The sequence below is a fragment of the Engystomops pustulosus genome, unplaced genomic scaffold, assembly GCF_040894005.1.
Source record: "Engystomops pustulosus unplaced genomic scaffold, aEngPut4.maternal MAT_SCAFFOLD_130, whole genome shotgun sequence".
Taxonomy (NCBI): Eukaryota; Metazoa; Chordata; class Amphibia; order Anura; family Leptodactylidae; genus Engystomops; species Engystomops pustulosus.
This window is the reverse complement of record NW_027285011.1, coordinates 92,010-118,223: the sequence shown is the minus strand read 5'-3', so window position 1 is coordinate 118,223 and position 26,214 is coordinate 92,010. Positions and strand designations below refer to the sequence as shown.

Below are 26,214 nucleotides of genomic sequence, written 5' to 3'. Positions count from 1 at the left end.
GGGATACGGGGAGCGGGAGGCGGACAGATCCCCACGGGACACGGAGAGCGGGAGGCGGACAGATCCCCACGGGACACGGAGAGCGGGAGGCGGACAGATCCCCACGGGACACGGAGAGCGGGAGGCGGACAGATCCCCACGGGACACGGGGAGCGGGAGGCGGACAGATCCCCACGGGACACGGGGAGCGGGAGGCGGACAGATCCCCACGGGATACGGGGAGCGGGAGGCGGACAGATCCCCACGGGACATATACCCTTCCTCCAGCCATATACCCCAGCATGCTCTGTTCTTGCTAGTCCTGCTGTATGGTGTTTGTTTCTGTCTGCTGCCTGTGTGTGACCCCCAGATTGTTCCTGACTCTGATTTGATCTGCGCTCGCTGGTGTTGTTTTGAACCTGTGTTGCCTTGACACCAGCAGGGGGCAGTGTGTCGTCCTATCACTACCACGGGTACCTGTCCTATACCATGGCCCCCCCACATCATCACACCAGCAGGGGGCAGTGTGTCCTCCTATCACTGCTAGGGGTGCCTGTCCAATACCATGGCCCCCACATCATCACACCAGCAGGGGCAGTGTGTCCTCCTATCACTACTAGGGGTGACTATCCTATACCATGGCCCCCACATCATCACACCAGCAGGGGGCAGTGTGTCCTCCTATCACTGCTAGGGGTGCCTGTCCAATACCATCAAGTAAAATTCCGATTTCTGCTGCACACAGATTCGATTAGAGGGTCCAGGTGCTCTGGAGAGGGTCCCAACCCCGTGCCATGTAAAAAATTATAGAACTCCAGTCACAATGTTGAGTTGCAATTTTAGGATTATTTATTACACAAACTTCAATTGTGACGTTTCGGTCTACATTAGACCTTCATCAGACTCTGTGGGTACAATAAGTGCGTGTTATAGTGTGTACAAAATTTCAAAATATACAAATATATACATATATACAAATTGTTCAGAAAACATTCTGATATTCACAGCATCTGTATGCATAATGAAGTCATTATTACATATACAACAAAATATTGTAATAATGATTTTATAACGATGTTATACTCCATAATACGATTATGCATACAGATGCTGTGAATATCAGAATGTTTTCTGAACAATTTGTATATATGTATATATTTGTATATTTTGAAATTTTGTACACACTATAACACGCACTTATTGTACCCACAGAGTCTGATGAAGGTCTAATGTAGACCGAAACGTCACAATTGAAGTTTGTCCAATACCATGTCCCCACATCCTCAGAGCAGCAGGGGGCAGTGTCCTCCTATCACTACTAGGGGTGACTGTCCTATACCATGGCCCCCACATCATCACAGCAGCAGGTGGCAGTGTCATCCTATCACTACTAGGGGTGACTGTCCTATAGCATGGCCCCCACATCATCACATCAGCAGGTGGCAGTGTCCTCCTATCACTACTAGGGGTGACTGTCCTATAGCATGGCCCCCATATCATCACACCAGCAGGTGGCAGTGTTCTCCTATCACTACTAGGGGTGACTGTCCTATAGCATGGCCCCCACATCATCACACCAGCAGAGGACAGTGTGTCCTCCTATCACTACTAGGGGTGACTGTCCTATAGCATGGCCCCCACATCATCACACCAGCAGGTGGCAGTGTCCTCCTATCACTACTAGGGGTGACTGTCCTATAGCATGGCCCCCACATCATCACACCAGCAGAGGGCAGTGTGTCCTCCTATCACTACTAGGGGTGACTGTCCTATAGCATGGCCCCCACATCATCACACCAGCAGGTGGCAGTGTCCTCCTATCACTACCAGGGGTGACTGTCCTATAGCATGGCCCCTACATCATCACACCAGCAGGGGGCAGTGTCCTCCTATCATTACTAGGGGTGACTGTCCTATACCATGACCCCCACATCCTCAGAGCAGCAGGTGGCAGTGTATCCTCCTATCACTACTAGGGGTGACTGTCCTATACCATGGCCCCCACATCATCACACCAGCAGAGGACAGTGTGTCCTCCTATCACTACTAGGGGTGACTGTCCTATACCATGGCCCCCACATCATCACACCAGCAGAGGACAGTGTGTCCTCCTATCACTACTAGGGGTGACTGTCCTATAGCATGGCCCCCACATCATCACACCAGCAGGTGGCAGTGTCCTCCTATCACTACCAGGGGTGACTGTCCTATAGCATGGCCCCTACATCATCACACCAGCAGGGGGCAGTGTGTCCTCCTATCACTGCTAGGGGTGACTGTCCTATAGCATGGCCCCCACATCATCACACCAGCAGGTGGCAGTGTCCTCCTATCACTACCAGGGGTGACTGTCCTATAGCATGGCCCCTACATCATCACACCAGCAGGTGGCAGTGTCCTCCTATCACTACTAGGGGTACTGTCCTATACCATGGCTCCCACATCATTACACCAGCAGGGGGCAGTGTGTCCTCCTATCACTGCTAGGGGTGACTGTCCTATAGCATAGCCCCCACATCATCACACCAGCAGGGGGCAGTGTCCTCCTATCATTACTAGGGGTGACTGTCCTATACCATGACCCCCACATCCTCAGAGCAGCAGGTGGCAGTGTCCTCCTATCACTACTAGGGGTGACTGTCCTATACCATGGCCCCCACATCATCACACCAGCAGAGGACAGTGTGTCCTCCTATCACTACTAGGGGTGACTGTCCTATAGCATGGCCCCTACATCATCACACCAGCAGGGGGCAGTGTGTCCTCCTATCACTGCTAGGGGTGACTGTCCTATAGCATGGCCCCCACATCATCACACCAGCAGGGGGCAGTGTCCTCCTATCATTACTAGGGGTGACTGTCCTATACCATGGCCCCCACATCATCACACCAGCAGGGGGCAGTGTGTCCTCCTATCACTGCTAGGGGTGACTATCCTATAGCATGGCCCCTACATCATTACACCAGCAGGGGGCAGTGTGTCCTCCTATCACTGCTAGGGGTGACTGTCCTATAGCATGGCCCCACATCATCACACCAGCAGGGGGCAGTGTGTCCTCCTATCACTACTAGGGGTGACTGTCCTATACCATGACCCCACATCATCACAGCAGCAGGGGGCAGTGTCCTCCTATCATTACTAGGGGTGACTGTCCTATACCATGACCCCCACATCCTCAGAGCAGCAGGGGGCAGTGTGTCCTCCTATCACTGCTAGGGGTGACTGTCCTATACCATGACCCCACATCATCACAGCAGCAGGGGGCAGTGTCCTCCTATCATTACTAGGGGTGACTGTCCTATACCATGACCCCCACATCCTCAGAGCAGCAGGGGGCAGTGTCCTCCTATCACTGGTAGGGGTGACTGTCCTATACCATGACCCCACATCATCACAGCAGCAGGGGGCAATGTGTCCTCCTATCACTTCTAGCGGTGTCTGTCCTATACCATGGCCCCCACATCATCACACCAGCAGGAGGCAGTGTGTCCTCCTATCACTACTAGGGGTGACTGTCCTATACCATGGCCCCCACATCATCACACCAGCAGGGGGCAGTGTGTCCTCCTATCACTGCTAGGGGTGACTGTCCTATACCATGGCCCCCACATCCTAAGAGCAGCAGGTGGCAGTGCCCTCATATCACTACTAGGGGTGACTGTCCTATACCATGACCCCACATCATCAGACCAGCAGGGGGCAGTGTATCCTCCTATCACTGCTAGGGGTGACTGTCCTATACCATGGCCCCCACATCATCACACCAGCAGGGGGCAGTGTGTCCTCCTATCACTGCTAGGGGTGACTGTCCTATACCATGGCCCCCACATCCTAAGAGCAGCAGGTGGCAGTGCCCTCATATCACTACTAGGGGTGACTGTCCTATACCATGACCCCACATCATCAGACCAGCAGGGGGCAGTGTATCCTCCTATCACTACTAGGGGTGACTGTCCTATAGCATGGCCCGCACATCGTCACAGCAGCAGGGGGCAGTGCCCTCATATCACTACTAGGGGTGACTGTCCTATACCATGACCCCACATCATCAGACCAGCAGGGGGCAGTGTATCCTCCTATCACTACTAGGGGTGACTGGACTATACCATGGCCCCCACATCCTCAGAGCAGCAGGTGGCAGTGCCCTCATATCACTACTAGGGGTGACTGTCCTATACCATGACCCCACATCATCAGACCAGCAGGGGGCAGTGTATCCTCCTATCACTGCTAGGGGTGACTGTCCTATAGCATGGCCCCCACATTCTCAGAGCAGCAGGAGGCAGTGTGTCCTCCTATCACTGCTAGGGGTGACTGTCCTTCACCATGGTCCCTGCATCATCACACCAGCAGGGGGCAGTGTCCTCCTATCACTACTAGGGGTGACTGTCCTATACCATGGCCCCCCACATCATCACGCCAGCAGGGGGCAGTGTGTCCTCCTATCACTGCTAGGGGTGACTGTTCTTCACCATGGCCCCTCACATCATCACACCAGCAGGGGGCAGTGTCCTCCTATCACTACTAGGGGTGACTGTTCTATACCATGGCCCCCACATCATTACACCAGCAGGTGGCAGTGTCCTCCTATCACTACTAGGGGTGACTGTCCTATACCATGGCCCCCACATCATCACACCAGCAGGGGGCAGTGTGTCCTCCTATCACTACTGGGGGTGACTGTCCTATAGCATGGCCCCCACATCATCACACCAGCAGGGGGCAGTGTGTCCTCCTATCACTTCTAGGGGTGACTGTCCTATTCAATGGCCCCCACATCATCACAGCAGCAGGGGGCAGTGTGTCCTCCTATCACTGCTAGGGGTGACTGCCCTATACCATGGCCCCACATCATCACAGCAGCAGGGGGCAGTGTGTCTTCCTATCACTTCTAGGGGTGACTGTCCTATACAATGGCCCCCACATCATCAGACCAGCAGGGGGCAGTGTCCTCCTATCACTACTAGGGGTGACTGTCCTATACCATGGCCCCCACATCATCAGACCAGCAGGGGGCAGTGTCCTCCTATCACTACTAGGGGTGACTGTCCTATACCATGGCCACCCACATCATCACACCAGCAGGGGGCAGTGTCCTCCTATCACTTTATAGGGATCACAGTCATAGCCCCCACATCATCACACCAGCAGGGGGTGTGTCCTCCTATAACTGCTATGGGTGATTGTCCTATCCCTTGATCCCCACAACCTCACACCTGTAGGGCGCAGTATGTCCTCCTATCACTACTAGGTTTGCCTGTCCTCTGATAATTCTTCATATAGGTGGTATGGGCGAGCGCCCGGGGCCTTCAGGATCCAAGGGGGCCACATCCAGCCAAACCCGGGAGCTGAGCCTCGGTACGTGCAAAAGAAAACTCTATGCTTGCCTCTGGCTTCTTCTCCCTGCGGCTCCATCTTCTCCTATTTCTGCCCGGGCACATCCTCTATGACGCGGCCGCGTGACGTGATAGCGTGTGTCCACGGGCTGGAACTGGAGAAGCCAAAGCCGTGGAGAGAAGAAGCCGTAGGTGAGTATAAAGATTTTTTTTGTGCAAAGGGGGTTCTGCTGTGGAGAGCTCTGCTGTGGACATTTCATGTGAGGGGGGCTCTGCTGTGGACATTTCATGTGAGGGGGGCTCTGCTGTGGACATTTCATGTGTAGGGGGCTCTGCTGTGGACATTTCATGTGAGGGGGGCTCTGCTGTGGACATTTCATGTGAGGGGGGCTCTGCTGTGGACATTTCATGTGAGGGGGGCTCTGCTGTGGACATTTCATGTGAGGGGGGCTCTGCTGTGGACATTTCATGTGAGAGGGGCTCTGCTGTGGATATTTCATGTGAGGGGGGCTCTGCTGTGGACATTTCATGTGAGGGGGGCTCTGCTGTGGACATTTCATGTGTGGGGGGCTCTGCTGTGGACATTTCATGTGAGGGGGGCTCTGCTGTGGACATTTCATGTGAGGGGGGCTCTGCTGTGGACATTTCATGTGAGGGGGGCTCTGCTGTGGACATTTCATGTGAGGGGGGCTCTGCTGTGGACATTTCATGTGAGAGGGGCTCTGCTGTGGACATTTCATGTGAGGGGGGCTCTGCTGTGGATATTTCATGTGAGGGGGGCTCTGCTGTGGACATTTCATGTGAGGGGGGGCTCTGCTGTGGACATTTCATGTGACGGGGGGCTCTGCTGTGGACATTTCATGTGAGGGGGGCTCTGCTGTGGACATTTCATGTGATGAGGGGCTCTGCTGTGGACATTTCATGTGAGGGGGGCTCTGCTGTGGACATTTCATGTGATGAGGGGCTCTGCTGTGGACATTTCATGGGATGGGGGGTTCTGCTGTGGAGAGCTCTGCTGTGGACATTTCATGTGAGGGGGGCTCTGCTGTGGACATTTCATGTGACGGGGGGCTCTGCTGTGGACATTTCATGTGACGGGGGGCTCTGCTGTGGACATTTCATGTGAGGGGGGCTCTGCTGTGGACATTTCATGTGATGAGGGGCTCTGCTGTGGACATTTCATGTGATGAGGGGCTCTGCTGTGGACATTTCATGTGATGAGGGGCTCTGCTGTGGACATTTCATGTGAGGGGGGCTCTGCTGTGGACATTTCATGTGAGGGGGGCTCTGCTGTGGACATTTCATGTGAGGGGGGCTCTGCTGTGGACATTTCATGTGAGGGGGGCTCTGCTGTGGACATTTCATGTGAGAGGGGCTCTGCTGTGGATATTTCATGTGAGGGGGGCTCTGCTGTGGACATTTCATGTGAGGGGGGCTCTGCTGTGGACATTTCATGTGTGGGGGGCTCTGCTGTGGACATTTCATGTGAGGGGGGCTCTGCTGTGGACATTTCATGTGAGGGGGGCTCTGCTGTGGACATTTCATGTGAGGGGGGCTCTGCTGTGGACATTTCATGTGAGGGGGGCTCTGCTGTGGACATTTCATGTGAGAGGGGCTCTGCTGTGGACATTTCATGTGAGGGGGGCTCTGCTGTGGATATTTCATGTGAGGGGGGCTCTGCTGTGGACATTTCATGTGAGGGGGGGCTCTGCTGTGGACATTTCATGTGACGGGGGGCTCTGCTGTGGACATTTCATGTGAGGGGGGCTCTGCTGTGGACATTTCATGTGATGAGGGGCTCTGCTGTGGACATTTCATGTGAGGGGGGCTCTGCTGTGGACATTTCATGTGATGAGGGGCTCTGCTGTGGACATTTCATGGGATGGGGGGTTCTGCTGTGGAGAGCTCTGCTGTGGACATTTCATGTGAGGGGGGCTCTGCTGTGGACATTTCATGTGACGGGGGGCTCTGCTGTGGACATTTCATGTGACGGGGGGCTCTGCTGTGGACATTTCATGTGAGGGGGGCTCTGCTGTGGACATTTCATGTGATGAGGGGCTCTGCTGTGGACATTTCATGTGATGAGGGGCTCTGCTGTGGACATTTCATGTGATGAGGGGCTCTGCTGTGGACATTTCATGTGAGGGGGGCTCTGCTGTGGACATTTCATGTGAGGGGGGCTCTGCTGTGGACATTTCATGTGAGGGGGGCTCTGCTGTGGACATTTCATGTGAGGGGGGCTCTGCTGTGGACATTTCATGTGAGAGGGGCTCTGCTGTGGATATTTCATGTGAGGGGGGCTCTGCTGTGGACATTTCATGTGAGGGGGGCTCTGCTGTGGACATTTCATGTGTGGGGGGCTCTGCTGTGGACATTTCATGTGAGGGGGGCTCTGCTGTGGACATTTCATGTGAGGGGGGCTCTGCTGTGGACATTTCATGTGAGGGGGGGCTCTGCTGTGGACATTTCATGTGACGGGGGGCTCTGCTGTGGACATTTCATGGGATGGGGGGCTCTGCTGTGGACATTTCATGTGAGGGGGGCTCTGCTGTGGACATTTCATGTGACGGGGGGCTCTGCTGTGGACATTTCATGTGACGGGGGGCTCTGCTGTGGACATTTCATGTGAGGGGGGCTCTGCTGTGGACATTTCATGTGATGAGGGGCTCTGCTGTGGACATTTCATGTGATGAGGGGCTCTGCTGTGGACATTTCATGTGATGAGGGGCTCTGCTGTGGACATTTCATGTGAGGGGGGCTCTGCTGTGGACATTTCATGTGAGGGGGGCTCTGCTGTGGACATTTCATGTGAGGGGGGCTCTGCTGTGGACATTTCATGTGAGGGGGGCTCTGCTGTGGACATTTCATGTGATGAGGGGCTCTGCTGTGGACATTTCATGTGAGGGGGGCTCTGCTGTGGACATTTCATGTGAGGGGGGCTCTGCTGTGGACATTTCATGTGAGGGGGGCTCTGCTGTGGACATTTCATGTGAGGGGGGCTCTGCTGTGGACATTTCATGTGAGGGGGGCTCTGCTGTGGACATTTCATGTGAGGGGGGCTCTGCTGTGGACATTTCATGGGATGGGGGGTTCTGCTGTGGAGAGCTCTGCTGTGGACATTTCATGTGAGGGGGGCTCTGCTATGGACATTTCATGTGAGGGGGGCTCTGCTGTGGACATTTCATGTGAGGGGGGCTCTGCTGTGGACATTTCATGTGATGAGGGGCTCTGCTGTGGAGAGCTCTTCATGTGAGGGGGGCTCTGCTGTGGACATTTCATGTGACGGGGGGCTCTGCTATGGACATTTCATGTGAGGGGGGCTCTGCTGTGGACATTTCATGTGAGGGGGGCTCTGCTGTGGACATTTCATGTGAGGGGGGCTCTGCTGTGGAGAGCTCTTCATGTAACGGTGGGCTCTGCTGTGGACATTTCATGTGAGAGGGGCTCTGCTGTGGACATTTCATGTGACGGGGGGCTCTGCTGTGGACATTTCATGTGAGGGGGGCTCTGCTGTGGACATTTCATGTGAGGGGGGCTCTGCTGTGGACATTTCATGTGATGGGGGGTTCTGCTGTGGAGAGCTCTGCTGTGGACATTTCATGTGAGGGGGGCTCTGCTGTGGACATTTCATGTGAGGGGGGCTCTGCTGTGGACATTTCATGTGAGGGGGGCTCTGCTATGGACATTTCATGTGAGGGGGGCTCTGCTGTGGACATTTCATGTGAGGGGGGCTCTGCTGTGGACATTTCATGGGATGGGGGGTTCTGCTGTGGAGAGCTCTGCTGTGGACATTTCATGTGAGGGGGGCTCTGCTGTGGACATTTCATGTGAGGGGGGCTCTGCTGTGGACATTTCATGTGAGGGGGGCTCTGCTGTGGACATTTCATGTGACGGGGGGCACTGCTGTGGACATTTCATGTGACGGGGGCTCTGCTGTGGACATTTCATGTGAGAGGGGCTCTGCTGTGGACATTTCATGTGAGAGGGGCTCTGCTGTGGACATTTCATGTGATGAGGGGCTCTGCTGTGGACATTTCATGTGAGGGGGGCTCTGCTGTGGACATTTCATGTGAGAGGGGCTCTGCTGAGGACATTTCATGTGACAGGGGGCTCTGCTGTGGACATTTCATGTGAGGGGGGCTCTGCTGTGGACATTTCATGTGAGGGGGGCTCTGCTGTGGACATTTCATGTGACGGGGGCTCTGCTGTGGACATTTCATGTGAGGGGGGCTCTGCTGTGGACATTTCATGTGAGGGGGGCTCTGCTGTGGACATTTCATGTGTGGGGGGCTCTGCTGTGGACATTTCATGTGAGGGGGGCTCTGCTGTGGACATTTCATGTGAGGGGGGCTCTGCTGTGGACATTTCATGTGAGGGGGGCTCTGCTGTGGACATTTCATGTGAGGGGGGCTCTGCTGTGGACATTTCATGTGATGAGGGGCTCTGCTGTGGAGAGCTCTTCATGTGAGGGGGGCTCTGCTGTGGACATTTCATGTGACGGGGGGCTCTGCTGTGGACATTTCATGTGAGGGGGGCTCTGCTATGGACATTTCATGTGAGGGGGGCTCTGCTGTGGACATTTCATGTGAGGGGGGCTCTGCTGTGGACATTTCATGTGAGGGGGGCTCTGCTGTGGACATTTCATGTGAGAGGGGCTCTGCTGTGGACATTTCATGTGAGGGGGGCTCTGCTGTGGACATTTCATGTGAGGGGGGCTCTGCTGTGGACATTTCATGTGATGGGGGGTTCTGCTGTGGAGAGCTCTGCTGTGGACATTTCATGTGAGGGGGGCTCTGCTGTGGACATTTCATGTGAGGGGGGCTCTGCTGTGGACATTTCATGTGAGGGGGGCTCTGCTGTGGACATTTCATGTGACGGGGGGCACTGCTGTGGACATTTCATGTGACGGGGGCTCTGCTGTGGACATTTCATGTGAGAGGGGCTCTGCTGTGGACATTTCATGTGAGAGGGGCTCTGCTGTGGACATTTCATGTGAGAGGGGCTCTGCTGTGGACATTTCATGTGATGAGGGGCTCTGCTGTGGACATTTCATGTGAGGGGGGCTCTGCTGTGGACATTTCATGTGAGGGGGGCTCTGCTGTGGACATTTCATGTGACGGGGGGCTCTGCTGTGGACATTTCATGTGACGGGCGGCTCTGCTGTGGACATTTCATGTGACGGGGGGCTCTGCTGTGGACATTTCATGTGAGGGGGGCTCTGCTGTGGACATTTCATGTGAGGGGGGCTCGGCTGTGGACATTTCATGTTAGGGGGGCTCTGCTGTGGAGAGCTCTTCATGTGAGGGGGGCTCTGCTGTGGACATTTCATGTGAGGGGGGCTCTGCTGTGGACATTTCATGTGAGGGGGGCTCTGCTGTGGAGAGCTCTTCATGTGACGGGGGGCTCTGCTGTGGACATTTCATGTGACGGGGGGCTCTGCTGTGGACATTTCATGTGACGGGGGGCTCTGCTGTGGACATTTCATGTGACGGGGGCTCTGCTGTGGAGAGCTCTGCTGTGGACATTTCATATGAGAGGGGCTCTGCTGTGGACATTTCATGTGACGTGGGGCTCTGCTGTGGACATTTCATGTGAGGGGGGCTCTGCTGTGGACATTTCATGTGACGGGGGGCTCTGCTGTGGACATTTCATGTGACGGGGGGCTCTGCTGTGGACATTTCATGTGAGGGGGGCTCTGCTGTGGACATTTCATGTGAGGGGGGCTCTGCTGTGGACATTTCATATGAGGGGGGCTCTGCTGTGGACATTTCATGTGAGGGGGGCTCTGCTGTGGAGAGCTCTTCATGTGACGGGGGGCTCTGCTGTGGACATTTCATGTGACGGGGGGCTCTGCTGTGGACATTTCATGTGAGAGGGCCTCTGCTGTGGACATTTCATGTGAGGGGGGCTCTGCTGTGGACATTTCATGTGAGGGGGGCTCTGCTGTGGACATTTCATGTGAGAGGGGCTCTGCTGTGGACATTTCATGTGAGGGGGGGCTCTGCTGTGGACATTTCATGTGACGGGGGCTCTGCTGTGGAGAGCTCTTCATGTGAGGGGGGCTCACATGTGGAGAGCTCTTCATGTGAGGGGGGCTCACATGTGGACATTTTATAAGAGAAGCAGGTCCACCCCCCCCCCCTCCCGGGGCTTATATCCCCCCCCCCTCCCAGGGCTTATACACGAGTATTTATTGTATGAAATTATTTTCCTCATAGTCAAAGGCCAAAGACAAGGGGACAATAAAGGTTTATGTGGGGGCTATAAAAATGGGGCATTTTATATCGGGGGTTGGGGTCAGATATTGTGGAGCCACCAATTTTATTTCAATGAACGATGGTTAAGGGGTCATCATCAAATTACTTTTATGTACATTACAAGATTGAGGATACAGAGGGGAGACGGAGGGGGGAGACGGCGAGGGGAGAGGGGAGACGGAGAGGGGAGACGGAGAGGGGAGGGGGGAGATGGCGAGGGGAGACGGGGAGGGGAGGGGGGAGACTGAGAGGGGAGGGGGGAGTTGGCGAGGGGAGACGGAGGGGGGAGACGGCGAGGGGAGAGGGGAGACGGCGAGGGGAGACGAAGGGGGAGACGGCGAGGGGAGAGGGGAGACGGAGAGGGGAGGGGGGAGAGGGGAGGGGAGGGGGGAGACGGCGAGGGGAGGGGGGAGTTGGCGAGGGGAGACGGAGGGGGGAGACGGAGGGGGGAGACGGCGAGGGGAGAGGGGAGACGGCGAGGGGAGAGGGGAGACGGCGAGGGGAGACGGAGGGGGGAGACGGCGAGGGGAGAGGGGAGACGGCGAGGGGAGAGGGGAGACGGCGAGGGGAGACGGAGGGGGGAGACGGCGAGGGGAGAGGGGAGACGGCGAGGGGAGAGGGGAGGTGAGGGGGGAGACGGCGAGGGGAGGGGGGAGACGAGACGGAGGGGGGAGACGGCGGGGGGAGACGGAGAGGGGAGAGACGTGGAGGGGGGGGAGACGGCGAGGGGAGAGACGGCGAGGGGAGAGGGGAGAGACGGCGAGGGGAGAGGGGAGACGGCGAGGGGGGAGACGGCGAGGGGGGAGGGGAGACGGCGAGGGGAGACGGCGAGGGGATACAGCGAGGATACATAGTAGCACCTTAGTCCTAACACCCGGGAACATGTTCTTTTGGACGTGGGGGGTCCCTAGTTGTGTGAATCAAATCCATGGGACACGTAATCCGACACTGGCCTCTCCCCTCCAGGTTATTAAAGAAAAAAAACCTTACTCACCTTGCCATGATTCGCTGCAGTCCTGCTTCCTCCTGTGGAGGAACTGTGGAGGAACGATGGCAAGATGATAGAGAGGAGGCAGCAGGTACTGCCTTCTGGTCTTGGCTCTGCACATCTAGTGTGTGGGGGCAGAGACCAAGAAGCGAGTCATTGTAGGACAGCACAGGACATTCTCCCTACCAACTGGGACGACGGGAGAGCACTTAAACACCATGACTGTCCTGCTGAAACAGGGACGGTTGGGAGAAATTCAAGTCTCTTCCTTGGTGTCAAAACCCCAGTGTCGCATCCCCACCATTCCTGTCCCTTACTCAGTCTCACATCCCCATCTTCCTGTCCCATCCTCTTTGTCACATCCACAGCCTTACTGCCCTTTCCTCAGTGTCACATCCCAGCCCATACTGTCTCCTCCGTGGTGTCACATCCCAGCCCACCCTTTTCCTTCCTCATTGTCACATCCTGCCCTTTTTGTCACTCCCTGGGTTTTACATCTCCACCCACCATGTCCTTCATTAGTATCACATCCCTGTCTTCCTGTCCCTTCTTCTGTGTCAAATGTGCAGCTTTTCTGTCCGTCCTCCCTTCCTACCTATTCTTTGGTTTAACATCTTTGCCCTTCTTGTCCCGCCTGTGGTGTCACATTTCCTCCCACCGTGTCCCTCTTTTAATGTCACATCCCTAACCATACTGTTCCTTCCTCTGTGTCACATCTCTGCCCTTCCTCTCCCTTCCCTCGGTGTCACATCTCTGCCCTTCCTCTCCCTTCCCTCGGTGTCACATCTCTGCCCTTCCTCTCCCTTCCCTCGGTGTCACATCTCTGCCCTTCCTCTCCCTTCCCTCGGTGTCACATCTCTGCCCTTCCTCTCCCTTCCTCTGTGTCACATCTCTGCCCTTCCTCTCCCTCCCTCTGTGTCATATCTCTGCTCTTCCTCTCCCTTCCTCTGTGTCACATCTCTGCTCTTCCTCTCCCTTCCTCTGTGTCACATATCTGCCCTTCCTCTCCCTTCCTCTGTGTCACATCTCTGCCCTTCCTCTCCCTTCCTCTGTGTCACATCTCTGCCCATCCTCTCCCTTCCTCTGTGTCACATCTCTGCCCTTCCTCTCCCTTCCTCTGTGTCACATCTCTGCCCTTCCTCTCTCTTCCTCTGTGTCACATCTCTGCCCTTCCTCTCCCTTCCCTCGGTGTCACATCTCTGCCCTTCCTCTCCCTTCCCTCGGTGTCACATCTCTGCCCTTCCTCTCCCTTCCTCTGTGTCACATCTCTGCTCTTCCTCTCCCTTCCTCTGTGTCACATCTCTGCCCTTCCTCTCCCTTCCTCTGTGTCACATCTCTGCCCTTCCTCTCCCTTCCTCTGTGTCACATCTCTGCCCTTCCTCTCTCTTCCTCTGTGTCACATCTCTGCCCTTCCTCTCCCTTCCTCTGTGTCACATCTCTGCCCTTCCTCTCCCTTCCTCTGTGTCACATCTCTGCCCTTCCTCTCCCTTCCTCTGTGTCACATCTCTGCCCTTCCTCTCCCTTCCTCTGTGTCACATCTCTGCCCTTCCTCTCTCTTCCTCTATGTCACATCTCTGCCCTTCCTCTCTCTTCCTCTGTGTCACATCTCTGCTCTTCCTCCCCCTCGTTGTTCACTCTCCTTCTGCTAATGTCTCTTCCTTGTTTTATAGACTGTCCTGATTATCTCCTACCATGAGCCCCAGAACCAAGAATATCGTTCCTTCCAGACCAACCTGATCCGGCGATGTAGGGAAGAGTTTAAAGTGGAGTTAAACTATTCTCTGGTAAGTTCCTGACGCCCTCCCACCTAATATCCATATAAACTCAAGACAGAGAATGGAAAATACAAAGATTGGTAAGCACTGGGAAAAACAACCTCCCATCGGGATCCAAGGGGTTAACCCGTGGTAGGAAAGGAGAGCATGGGAGTGCACACATCCCCAGGACATGGGGCCCTCAGCAGGGTTGGCTCTGGCTTTCAGAAGGCCCCTGGGGGGTGGAGCCTCTGTGAATTCATGTGGTAGCATTAAAATTTCAGGAGGGGAGGGGCCTCATTCTCACCACCCACTGGACGACAGTGTAAAGTAAACACCAGAACAATCTGTTTTACCATTCGGCGGCCCCTCTAGAATGTGTTAAATGCAATCAAGACAATTATGCAAATTCCCAAAGAATCTTACAAGATACATACACACTGCACACAACATATATAAGCAATGTACACAACATATATACACACTGCACACAACATATATACACACTGTACACAACATATATACACACTGCACACAACATATATACATACTACACAACATATATACACACTGCACAACATATATACACACTGTACACCTCATATATACGCAATGTACACAACATATGTACGCAATGTACACAACATATGTACGCAATGTACACAACATATGTACGCACTGTACACAACATATATACACACTGTACACAACATATATACACACTGTACACAACATATATACATACTACACAACATATATACACACTGTACACAACATATATACACACTGTACACAACATATATACACACTCTACACAATATACATATACACACTCTACACAATATACATATACACACTCTACACAACATATATACGCACTGTGCAAAACATATATACACACTGTGCACAATATACATATACACACTCTACACAACATATATACACACTGTACACAACATATATACACACTGCACACAACATATATACATACTACACAACATATATACACACTGCACAACATATATACACACTGTACACCTCATATATACGCAATGTACACAACATATGCACGCACTGTACACAACATATATACACACTGTACACAACATATATACACACTGCACACAACATATATACACACTGTACAAAACCCCGGCCTCGCTGTGTATATTACAGGGGGGAGCCCCGGCCTCGCTGTGTATATTACAGGGGGGAGCCCCGGCCTCGCTGTGTATATTACAGGGGGGAGCCCCGGCCTCGCTGTGTATATTACAGGGGGGAGCCCCGGCCTCGCTGTGTATATTACAGGGGGGAGCCCCGGCCTCGCTGTGTATATTACAGGGGGGAGCCCCGGCCTCGCTGTGTATATTACAGGGGGGAGCCCCGGCCTCGCTGTGTATATTACAGGGGGGAGCCCCGGCCTCGCTGTGTATATTACAGGGGGGAGCCCCGGCCTCGCTGTGTATATTACAGGGGGGAGGCCCGGCCTCGCTGTGTATATTACAGGGGGGAGCCCCGGCCTCGCTGTGTATATTACAGGGGGGAGCCCTGGCCTCGCTGTGTATATTACAGGGGGGAGCCCCGGCCTCGCTGTGTATATTACAGGGGGGAGCCCCGGCCTCGCTGTGTATATTACAGGGGGGAGCCCCGGCCTCGCTGTGTATATTACAGGGGGGAGCCCCGGCCTCGCTGTATATATTACAGGGGGGAGCCCCGGCCTCGCTGTGTATATTACAGGGGGGAGCCCCGGCCTCGCTGTGTATATTACAGGGGGGAGGCCCGGCCTCGCTGTGTATATTACAGGGGGGAGCCCCGGCCTCGCTGTGTATATTACAGGGGGGAGCCCTGGCCTCGCTGTGTATATTACAGGGGGGAGCCCCGGCCTCGCTGTGTATATTACAGGGGGGAGCCCCGGCCTCGCTGTGTATATTACAGAGGGGAGCCCTGGCCTCGCTGTGTATATTACAGGGGGGAGCCCCGGCCTCGCTGTGTATATTACAGGGGGGAGCCCTTCCTCAGGCTTTGTCTCTCGGCAGATGAACCTCATTGCCGGATGCTTCTATGACGGGGTGCTGCTCTATGCTCATGCTCTGAATGAGACGCTACAGGACGGGGGGTCCCCAAAGGATGGAATCCGCATTGTGCAGAAGATCCAGGAGCGCAGCATGCACGGTGAGGGGGGGGGATTATCGGCTGTGGTGCGGATGATGGGAGTTCTCCTTCTCTGCTGAATCTTCTATCTCCCAGGTATCACCGGCACGGTCAGCATGGACAAAAGCAACGACCGCAACACAGACTTTGACCTATGGACAATGGCGGAACATGAGAGCGGCCTCTTCCAGGTGAGATCCGGAGGAATCATATCCTATCATATAGAGCAGCGCTCAGTCCCGGTCACAGTCCTATCATATAGAAAAGCGGTCAGTCCCGGTCACAGTCCTATCATATAGAACAGCGGTCAGTCCCGGTCACAGTCCTCTCTGTCCTATCATATAGAGCAGCGGTCAGTCCCGGTCACAGTCCTCTCTGTCCTATCATATAGAGCAGCGCTCAGTCCTGGTCACAGTCCTCTCTGTCCTATCATATAGAGCAGCCGTCAGTCCCGGTCACAGTCCTCTCTGTCCTATCATATAGAGCAGCGCTCAGTCCCGGTCACAGTCCTCTCTGTCCTATCATATAGAGCAGCGCTCAGTCCCGGTCACAGTCCTCTCTGTCCTATCATATAGAGCAGCGGTCAGTCCCGGTCACAGTCCTCTCTGCCCTATCATATAGAGCAGCGGTCAGTCCCGGTCACAGTCCTCTCTGTCCTATCATATAGAGCAGCGGTCAGTCCTGGTCACAGTCCTCTCTGTCCTATCATATAGAGCAGCGGTCAGTCCTGGTCACAGTCCCCTCTGTCCTATCATATAGAGCAGCGCTCAGTCCCGGTCACATTCCTCTCTGTCCTATCATATAGAGCAGCGCTCAGTCCCGGTCACAGTCCTCTCTGTCCTATCATATAGAGCAGCGGTCAGTCCCGGTCACAGTCCTCTCTGTCCTATCATATAGAGCAGCGGTCAGTCCTGGTCACAGTCCTCTCTGTCCTATCATATAGAGCAGCGGTCAGTCCCGGTCACAGTCCTCTCTATCCTATCATATAGAGCAGCGCTCAGTCCCGGTCACAGTCCTATCATATAGAGCAGCGGTCAGTCCCGGTCACAGTCCTCTCTGTCCTATCATATAGAGCAGCGGTCAGTCCTGGTCACAGTCCTCTCTGTCCTATCATATAGAGCAGCGGTCAGTCCTGGTCACAGTCCTCTCTGTCCTATCATATAGAGCAGCGGTCAGTCCCGGTCACAGTCCTCTCTGTCCTATCATATAGAGCAGCGGTCAGTCCCGGTCACAGTCCTCTCTGTCCTATCATATAGAGCAGCGGTCAGTCCCGGTCACAGTCCTCTCTGTCCGATCATATAGAGCAGCGGTCAGTCCTGGTCACAGTCCTCTCTGTCCTTTCATATAGAGCAGCGGTCAGTCCCGGTCACAGTCCACTCTGTCCTATCATATAGAGCAGTGCTCAGTCCTGGTCACAGTCCTCTCTGTCCTATCATATAGAGCAGCGGTCAGTCCTGGTCACAGTCCTCTCTGTCCTATCATATAGAGCAGCGGTCAGTCCCGGTCACAGTCCTCTCTGTCCTATCATATAGAGCAGCGGTCAGTCCCGGTCACAGTCCTCTCTGTCCGATCATATAGAGCAGCGGTCAGTCCCGGTCACAGTCCTCTCTGTCCTATCATATAGAGCAGCGGTCAGTCCCGGTCACAGTCCTCTCTGTCCTATCATATAGAGCAGCGGTCAGTCCCGGTCACAGTCCTCTCTGTCCTATCATATAGAGCAGCGGTCAGTCCCGGTCACAGTCCTCTCTGTCCTATCATATAGAGCAGCGGTCAGTCCCGGTCACAGTCCTCTCTGTCCTATCATATAGAGCAGCGCTCAGTCCCGGTCACAGTCATCATATAGAGCAGCGCTCAGTCCCGGTCACAGTCCTATCATGTAGAGCAGCGGTCAGTCCTGGTCACAGTCCTCTCTGTCCTATCATATAGAGCAGCGCTCAGTCCCGGTCACAGTCCTATCATATAGAGCAGTGGTCAGTCCTGGTCACAGTCCTCTCTGTCCTATCATATAGAGCAGCGGTCAGTCCCGGTCACAGTCCACTCTGTCCTATCATATAGAGCAGCGGTCAGTCCCGGTCACAGTCCTATCATATAGAGCAGCGCTCAGTCCCGGTCACAGTCCTCTCTGTCCTATCATATAGAGCAGCGGTCAGTCCCGGTCACAGTCCTCTCTGTCCTATCATATAGAGCAGCGGTCAGTCCCGGTCACAGTCCTCTCTGTCCTATCATATAGAGCAGCGGTCAGTCCCGGTCACAGTCCTCTCTGTCCTATCATATAGAGCAGCTGTCAGTCCTGGTCACAGTCCTCTCTGTCCTATCATATAGAGCAGCGGTCAGTCCTGGTCACAGTCCTCTCTGTCCTATCATATAGAGCAGCGGTCAGTCCTGGTCACAGTCCTCTCTGTCCTATCATATAGAGCAGCGGTCAGTCCCGGTCACAGTCCTCTCTGTCCTATCATATAGAGCAGCGGTCAGTCCCAGTCACAGTCCTCTCTGTCCTATCATATAGAGCAGCGGTCAGTCCTGGTCACAGTCCTCTCTATCCTATCATATAGAGCAGCGGTCAGTCCCAGTCACAGTCCTCTCTGTCCTATCATATAGAGCAGCGGTCAGTCCCGGTCACAGTGCTATCATGTAGAGCAGTGGTCAGTCCTGGTCACAGTCCTCTCTGTCCTATCATATAGAGCAGCGCTCAGTCCCGGTCACAGTCCTCTCTATCCTATCATATAGAGCAGCGCTCAGTCCCGGTCACAGTCCTATCATATAGAGCAGCGGTCAGTCCCGGTCACAGTCCTCTCTGTCCTATCATATAGAGCAGCGGTCAGTCCTGGTCACAGTCCTCTCTGTCCTATCATATAGAGCAGCGGTCAGTCCTGGTCACAGTCCTATCATATAGAGCAGGGGTCAGTCCCGGTCACAGTCCTATCATATAGAGCAGCGGTCAGTCCCGGTCACAGTCCTCTCTGTCCTATCATATAGAGCAGCGGTCAGTCCCGGTCACAGTCCTCTCTGTCCTATCATATAGTGCAGCGGTCAGTCCTGGTGACAGTCCTCTCTGTCCTATCATATAGAGCAGCGGTCAGTCCTGGTCACAGTCCTCTCTGTCCTATCATATAGAGCAGCGGTCAGTCCCAGTCACAGTCCTCTCTGTCCTATCATATAGAGCAGCGGTCAGTCCCGGTCACAGTCCTCTCTGTCCTATCATATAGAGCAGCGGTCAGTCCCGGTCACAGTCCTCTCTGTCCTATCATATAGAGCAGCGCTCAGTCCCGGTCACAGTCCTCTCTGTCCTATCATATAGAGCAGCGCTCAGTCCCGGTCACAGTCCTCTCTGTCCTATCATATAGAGCAGTGGTCAGCCCTGGTCACAATCCTCTCTGTCCTATCATATAGAGCAGTGGTCAGTCCCGGTCACAGTCCTCTCTGTCCTATCATATAGAGCAGCGGTCAGTCCTGGTCACAGTCCTCTCTGTCCTATCATATAGAGCAGTGGTCAGTCCCGGTCACAGTCCTCTCTGTCCTATCATATAGAGCAGTGGTCAGCCCTGGTCACAGTCCTCTCTGTCCTATCATATAGAGCAGTGGTCAGTCCCGGTCACAGTCCTCTCTGTCCTATCATATAGAGCAGCGGTCAGTCCTGGTCACAGTCCTCTCTATCCTATCATATAGAGCAACGGTCAGTCCCGGTCACAGTCCTCTCTGTCCTATCATATAGAGCAGCGCTCAGTCCCGGTCACAGTCCTCTCTGTCCTATCATATAGAGCAGCGGTCAGTCCTGGTCACAGTCCTCTCTATCCTATCATATAGAGCAGCGGTCAGTCCTGGTCACAGTCCTCTCTGTCCTATCATATAGAGCAGCGGTCAGTCCCGGTCACAGTCCTCTCTGTCCTATCATATAGAGCAGCCGTCAGTCCCGGTCACAGTCCTCTCTGTCCTATCATATAGAGCAGCCGTCAGTCCCGGTCACAGTCCTATCATATAGAGCAGCGGTCAGTCCCGGTCACAGTCCTCTCTGTCCTATCATATAGAGCAGCGGTCAGTCCCGGTCACAGTCCTCTCTGTCCGATCATATAGAGCAGCGGTCAGTCCTGGTCACAGTCCTCTCTGTCCTTTCATTTAGAGCAGCGGTCAGTCCCGGTCACAGTCCACTCTGTCCTATCATATAGAGCAGCGGTCAGTCCCGGTCACAGTCCACTCTGTCCTATCATATAGAGCAGCGGTCAGTCTCAGTCCCGGTCACAGTCCTATCATGTAGAGCAGCGGTCAGTCCCGGTCACAGTCCTCTCTGTCCTATCATGTAGAGCAGCGGTCAGTCCCGGTCACAGTCCTATCATGTAGAGCAGCGGTCAGTCCCGGTCACAGTCCTATCATGTAGAGCAGCGGTCAGTCCTGGTCACAGTCCTCTCTGTCCTATCATGTAGAGCAGCGGTCAGTGCCGGTCACAGTCCTATCATGTAGAGCAGCGGTCAGTCCCGGTCACAGTCCTATCATATAGAGCAGCGGTCAGTCCCGGTCACAGTCTTCTGTGTCCTATCATGTAGAGCAGCGGTCAGTCCTGGTCACAGTCCTCTCTGTCCTATCATATAGAGCAGCGGTCAGTCCCGGTCACAGTCCTATCATATAGAGCAGCGGTCAGTCCCGGTCACAGTCCTCTCTGTCCTATCATATAGAGCAGCGGTCAGTCCCGGTCACAGTCCTCTCTGTCCTATCATATAGAGCAGCGCCCAGTCCCGGTCACAGTCCTATCATATAGAGCAGCGGTCAGTCCCGGTCACAGTCCTATCATATAGAGCAGCGGTCAGTCCTGGTCACAGTCCTCTCTGTCCTATCATATAGAGCAGCGGTCAGTCCCGGTCACAGTCCTCTCTGTCCTATCATATAGAGCAGCGCTCAGTCCCGGTCACAGTCCTCTCTGTCCTATCATATAGAGCAGCGGTCAGTCCCGGTCACAGTCCTCTCTGTCCTATCATATAGAGCAGCGGTCAGTCCCGGTCACAGTCCTATCATATAGAGCAGCGGTCAGTCCCGGTCACAGTCCTCTCTGTCCTATCAAATAGAGCAGCGGTCAGTCCTGGTCACAGTCCTCTCTGTCCTTTCATTTAGAGCAGCGGTCAGTCCCGGTCACAGTCCTCTCTGTCCTATCATATAGAGCAGCGGTCAGTCCCGGTCACAGTCCTATCATATAGAGCAGCGGTCAGTCCTGGTCACAGTCCTCTCTGTCCTATCATATAGAGCAGCGGTCAGTCCCGGTCACAGTCCTATCATATAGAGCAGCGGTCAGTCCTGGTCACAGTCCTCTCTGTCCTATCATATAGAGCAGCGGTCAGTCCCGGTCACAGTCCTCTCTGTCCTATCATATAGAGCAGCGGTCAGTCCTGGTCACAGTCCTCTCTGTCCTATCATATAGAGCAGCGGTCAGTCCCGGTCACAGTCCTCTCTGTCCTATCATATAGAGCAGCGCTCAGTCCCGGTCACAGTCCTCTCTGTCCTATCATATAGAGCAGCGCTCAGTCCCGGTCACAGTCCTATCATATAGAGCAGCGGTCAGTCCTGGTCACAGTCCTCTCTGTCCTATCATATAGAGCAGCGGTCAGTCCCGGTCACAGTCCTCTCTGTCCTATCATATAGAGCAGCGCTCAGTCCCGGTCACAGTCCTCTCTGTCCTATCATATAGAGCAGCGGTCAGTCCCGGTCACAGTCCTATCATGTAGAGCAGCGGTCAGTCCCGGTCACAGTCCTATCATATAGAGCAGCGCTCAGTCCCGGTCACAGTCCTATCATATAGAGCAGCGGTCAGTCCCGGTCACAGTCCTATCATATAGAGCAGCGGTCAGTCCCGGTCACAGTCCTCTCTGTCCTATCATATAGAGCAGCGGTCAGTCCTGGTCACAGTCCTCTCTGTCCTATCATATAGAACAGCGGTCAGTCCCAGTCACAGTCCTATCATATAGAGCAGCGGTCAGTCCTGGTCACAGTCCTCTCTGTCCTATCATATAGAGCAGCGGTCAGTCCCGGTCACAGTCCTCTCTGTCCTATCATATAGAGCAGCGGTCAGTCCCGGTCACAGTCCTCTCTGTCCTATCATATAGAGCAGTGGTCAGTCCTGGTCACAGTCCTCTCTGTCCTATCATATAGAGCAGCGGTCTGTCCCGGTCACAGTCCTCTCTGTCCTATCATATAGAGCAGTGGTCAGTCCCGGTCACAGTCCTCTCTGTCCTATCATATAGAGCAGCGGTCAGTCCTGGTCACAGTCCTCTCTGTCCTATCATATAGAGCAGCGGTCAGTCCCGGTCACAGTCCTCTCTGTCCTATCATATAGAGCAGCGGTCAGTCCTGGTCACAGTCCTCTCTGTCCTATCATATAGAGCAGCGGTCAGTCCCGGTCACAGTCCTCTCTGTCCTATCATATAGAGCAGTGGTCAGTCCCGGTCACAGTCCTCTCTGTCCTATCATATAGAGCAGCGGTCAGTCCCGGTCACAGTCCTATCATGTAGAGCAGCGGTCAGTCCTGGTCACAGTCCTCTCTGTCCTATCATATAGAGCAGCGCTCAGTCCTGGTCACCGTCCTATCATATAGAGCAGCGGTCAGTCCCGGTCACAGTCCTCTCTGTCCTATCATATAGAGCAGTGGTCAGCCCTGGTCACAGTCCTCTCTGTCCTATCATATAGAGCAGCGGTCAGTCCCGGTCACAGTCCTCTCTGTCCTATCATATAGAGCAGCGGTCAGTCCTGGTCACAGTCCTCTCTGTCCTATCATATAGAGCAGCGGTCAGTCCCGGTCACAGTCCTCTCTGTCCTATCATATAGAGCAGTGCTCAGTCCTGGTCACCGTCCTATCATATAGAGCAGCGGTCAGTCCCGGTCACAGTCCTCTCTGTCCTATCATATAGAGCAGCGGTCAGTCCTGGTCACAGTCCTCTCTGTCCTATCATATAGAGCAGCGGTCAGTCCTGGTCACAGTCCTCTCTGTCCTATCATATAGAGCAGCGCTCAGTCCCGGTCACAGTCCTATCATGTAGAGCAGCGGTCAGTCCCGGTCACAGTCCTCTCTGTCCTATCATATAGAGCAGCGGTCAGTCCCGGTCACAGTCCTCTCTGTCCTATCATATAGAGCAGCGGTCAGTCCCGGTCACAGTCCTCTGTGTCCTATCATGTAGAGCAGCGGTCAGTCCCGGTCACAGTCCTCTCTGTCCTATCATATAGAGCAGCGGTCAGTCCCGGTCACAGTGCTATCATGTAGAGCAGTGGTCAGTCCCGGTCACAGTCCTCTCTGTCCTATCATATAGAGCAGCGGTCTGTCCCGGTCACAGTCCTCTCTGTCCTATCATATAGAGCAGCGCTCAGTCCTGGTCACAGTCCTATCATGTAGAGCAGCAGTCAGTCCCGGTCACAGTCCTATCATGTAGAGCAGCGGTCAGTCCCGGTCACAGTCCTCTCTGTCCTATCATATAGAGCAGCGGTCAGTCCCGGTCACAGTCCTCTCTGTCCTATACACCACTAACCTCAATGTTTCTTATCCTCATTCTTTTAGGTTGTCGGCCATTATGATGGAATTAGTAAGCAAATCAACTGGACAGGGACCCCAATCCTGTGGCTGAAGGGCTCCCCCCCCTCGGACAGCCCCATCTGTGTATTTGATACCGATGACCCTTCGTGTGTGAAAAGTAAGTGACCCCATGTCTGAGGATTTCCCCCCGGCTGTCATTCCTCCCCTTGTGACCCTCCTCTCCTCCTCAGCTCCGCTCTCCACACTCGCCATGGTGGCTCTCGGGGCCGGGCTCACCCTGCTGATGTTCGGGATGGCTAGTATCCTCATTATGAGGTAAGTCCTGCAGGTCAGTGTCATTGAGCACAATGTTCAGCAGTCACTGTGTAGCGGCCCTATGAAGCCATATGTTCTAGGAGGCGGGATTATACCTTGAAGTAGGAGGAGTCACCAGGTAGAAAGAGCGTTTATGCTGTGAAAGGGGTCAGGGATGTAATTTGGGGTTTTCCTTTATATTTTTGGGGTCCCATATAGTTGTAGGGTTGTGCAGTGATGGGGACAGGTTGATTTATGTCTGATGTCTGTCCGCAGGAAGCTGATGTTGGAGAAGGAGTTGGCGAGCATGCTGTGGAGGATCCGATGGGAGGAGCTGCAGTTTGGCAATTCGGAGAAATATCACAAATGTGCCGGGAGCCGCCTGACCCTATCACTAGTGAGGAAACTTGTGTATTTGTTGTGACCCCACCATAACTCTGTGTTCCGGCTGCAACTGTTCCATAGAGCTGTTTCCCATATAGAGAACATTCCCCCCTAAGAGCAGGTCAGACGAGGAAGGGCAGGGGAAGAAGCAAAGGGCTGCGGGCGGAAAGGGGGAGCAAGGGCAGGGCAAGAATCACAGGTGTCAGGGTTCAGGCCCAGGGAGATGGTACTAGCCCACACCTGGGACCCAAATCTAACAGGTCGTTCCAAAGGGCTAGCCCGCGGTGGCAGCCAAGGTTGAGGGTCATTAGGAGGTGACAGTCTCATAGTGGACCACTGAAGCAGGAGATTTCTGAGAGAAGCGGTTCAAGACGACTGGCTTCAGGAGGGAGACATGGAAGGGGTTCGGGATGCACTTCGATGGAGAAAGGTGGAGCTTGTAGGCCACAGGGTTGATGCGGTTGAAGCAGGGGCCAAGCTTGTAGCTTAGTATCTTCAGCCGTACATATTTAGAAGATAACCACTCGTGTCACCTGGAGAGAAGATAGGAGGGGTCCGCCGCTTCTTGACAGTGGTCAGACAGTAGGTGTTCTCCTTAAGGAGACCTTGCCAATTAAGGCCACCTTAAAGGCGTGTGGAGACTTAAAGCCATAGATGCTCCACTAGGGAATTCTGGGAAGAATGTAAATAAGTTTTCCAAGGTGTTAAATGGAAAACAATACCTCCTTTCGCTACCTTGAAAGGCCGCCCCCTGGAGCCGCAACAGCAATTTGTTTAGGCGAGATGATATGCCAAGGCGCCGGCTCTTTAACAACATCCGAAGCAACGGGATCAGCCTTGATATTCTTGTCCGCAGGACAACAGGTTAAAGCGTGAGAAAAGCAAGGACCAGCGGGTTTGCCTGGGATTCAGGTGCTGGGCTGTCTGGAGGTACAGAAGGTTCTTGTGGTCTGTGTACACACACAGGATGGAGAGCTCCCTCCAGTAGATGCCACCATTCCTCCAGAGTAAGTTTGATGGCTAATAGTTCTCTGTCACCGAATAATTTCTCTCCGCTGACGAAAAAGGTCCTAGAAAAGAAGCCGCATGTGAGAGTTCGGCCCTTGGGCCCTTTCTGGGTGAGCACAGCTCCAGCTCCAACTGAGGATGCATCCACCTCAAGATGAAAGGGTTTCTCTGTGTCAGGCCTAGTGAGAACAGGGGCCGAGGCAAAAGCAGACTTCAACCTGGAGAATGCCTCCTCAACCGCAGGGGGCCAGGTATGAGGATTGGCAGCTTTCTTGGTAAGTGCCACGATGGGAGAGACCAGAGTGGAAAAATGCAGAATTAACTGCCGATAATAGTTCGCAAAACCCAGGAACCTCTGTGTGGCTCGTAGACCTTCTGGGCGAGGCCACTGTAGACCTGCAGACAGCTTATCAGGATCTATTTGGTGGTCTCTGTCGGAAATTATATAGCCGAGGAATGGGAGGCTGCGTGTGGCCTCTGTCGGAAATTATATAGCCAAGGAATGGGAGGCTGCGTGTGGTCTCTGTCGGAAATCATATAGCCAAGGAATGGGAGGCT

At 54.1% G+C, this 26,214-nt stretch overlaps 1 protein-coding gene across 1 annotated transcript in view; it reads left to right on the top strand.

The window, feature by feature from the left end:
* NPR2 (natriuretic peptide receptor 2) overlaps positions 1-26,214 on the top strand; it is a 156,964-nt gene that overhangs the window by 48,888 nt on the left and 81,862 nt on the right. The window contains exons 3-8 of the mRNA XM_072131743.1: positions 14,232-14,345; positions 16,352-16,487; positions 16,563-16,657; positions 23,995-24,127; positions 24,201-24,285; positions 24,541-24,661. Of these exons, the coding sequence (XP_071987844.1) occupies positions 14,232-14,345; positions 16,352-16,487; positions 16,563-16,657; positions 23,995-24,127; positions 24,201-24,285; positions 24,541-24,661 (684 nt within the window). The remainder of the gene's footprint in view (positions 1-14,231; positions 14,346-16,351; positions 16,488-16,562; positions 16,658-23,994; positions 24,128-24,200; positions 24,286-24,540; positions 24,662-26,214) is intronic.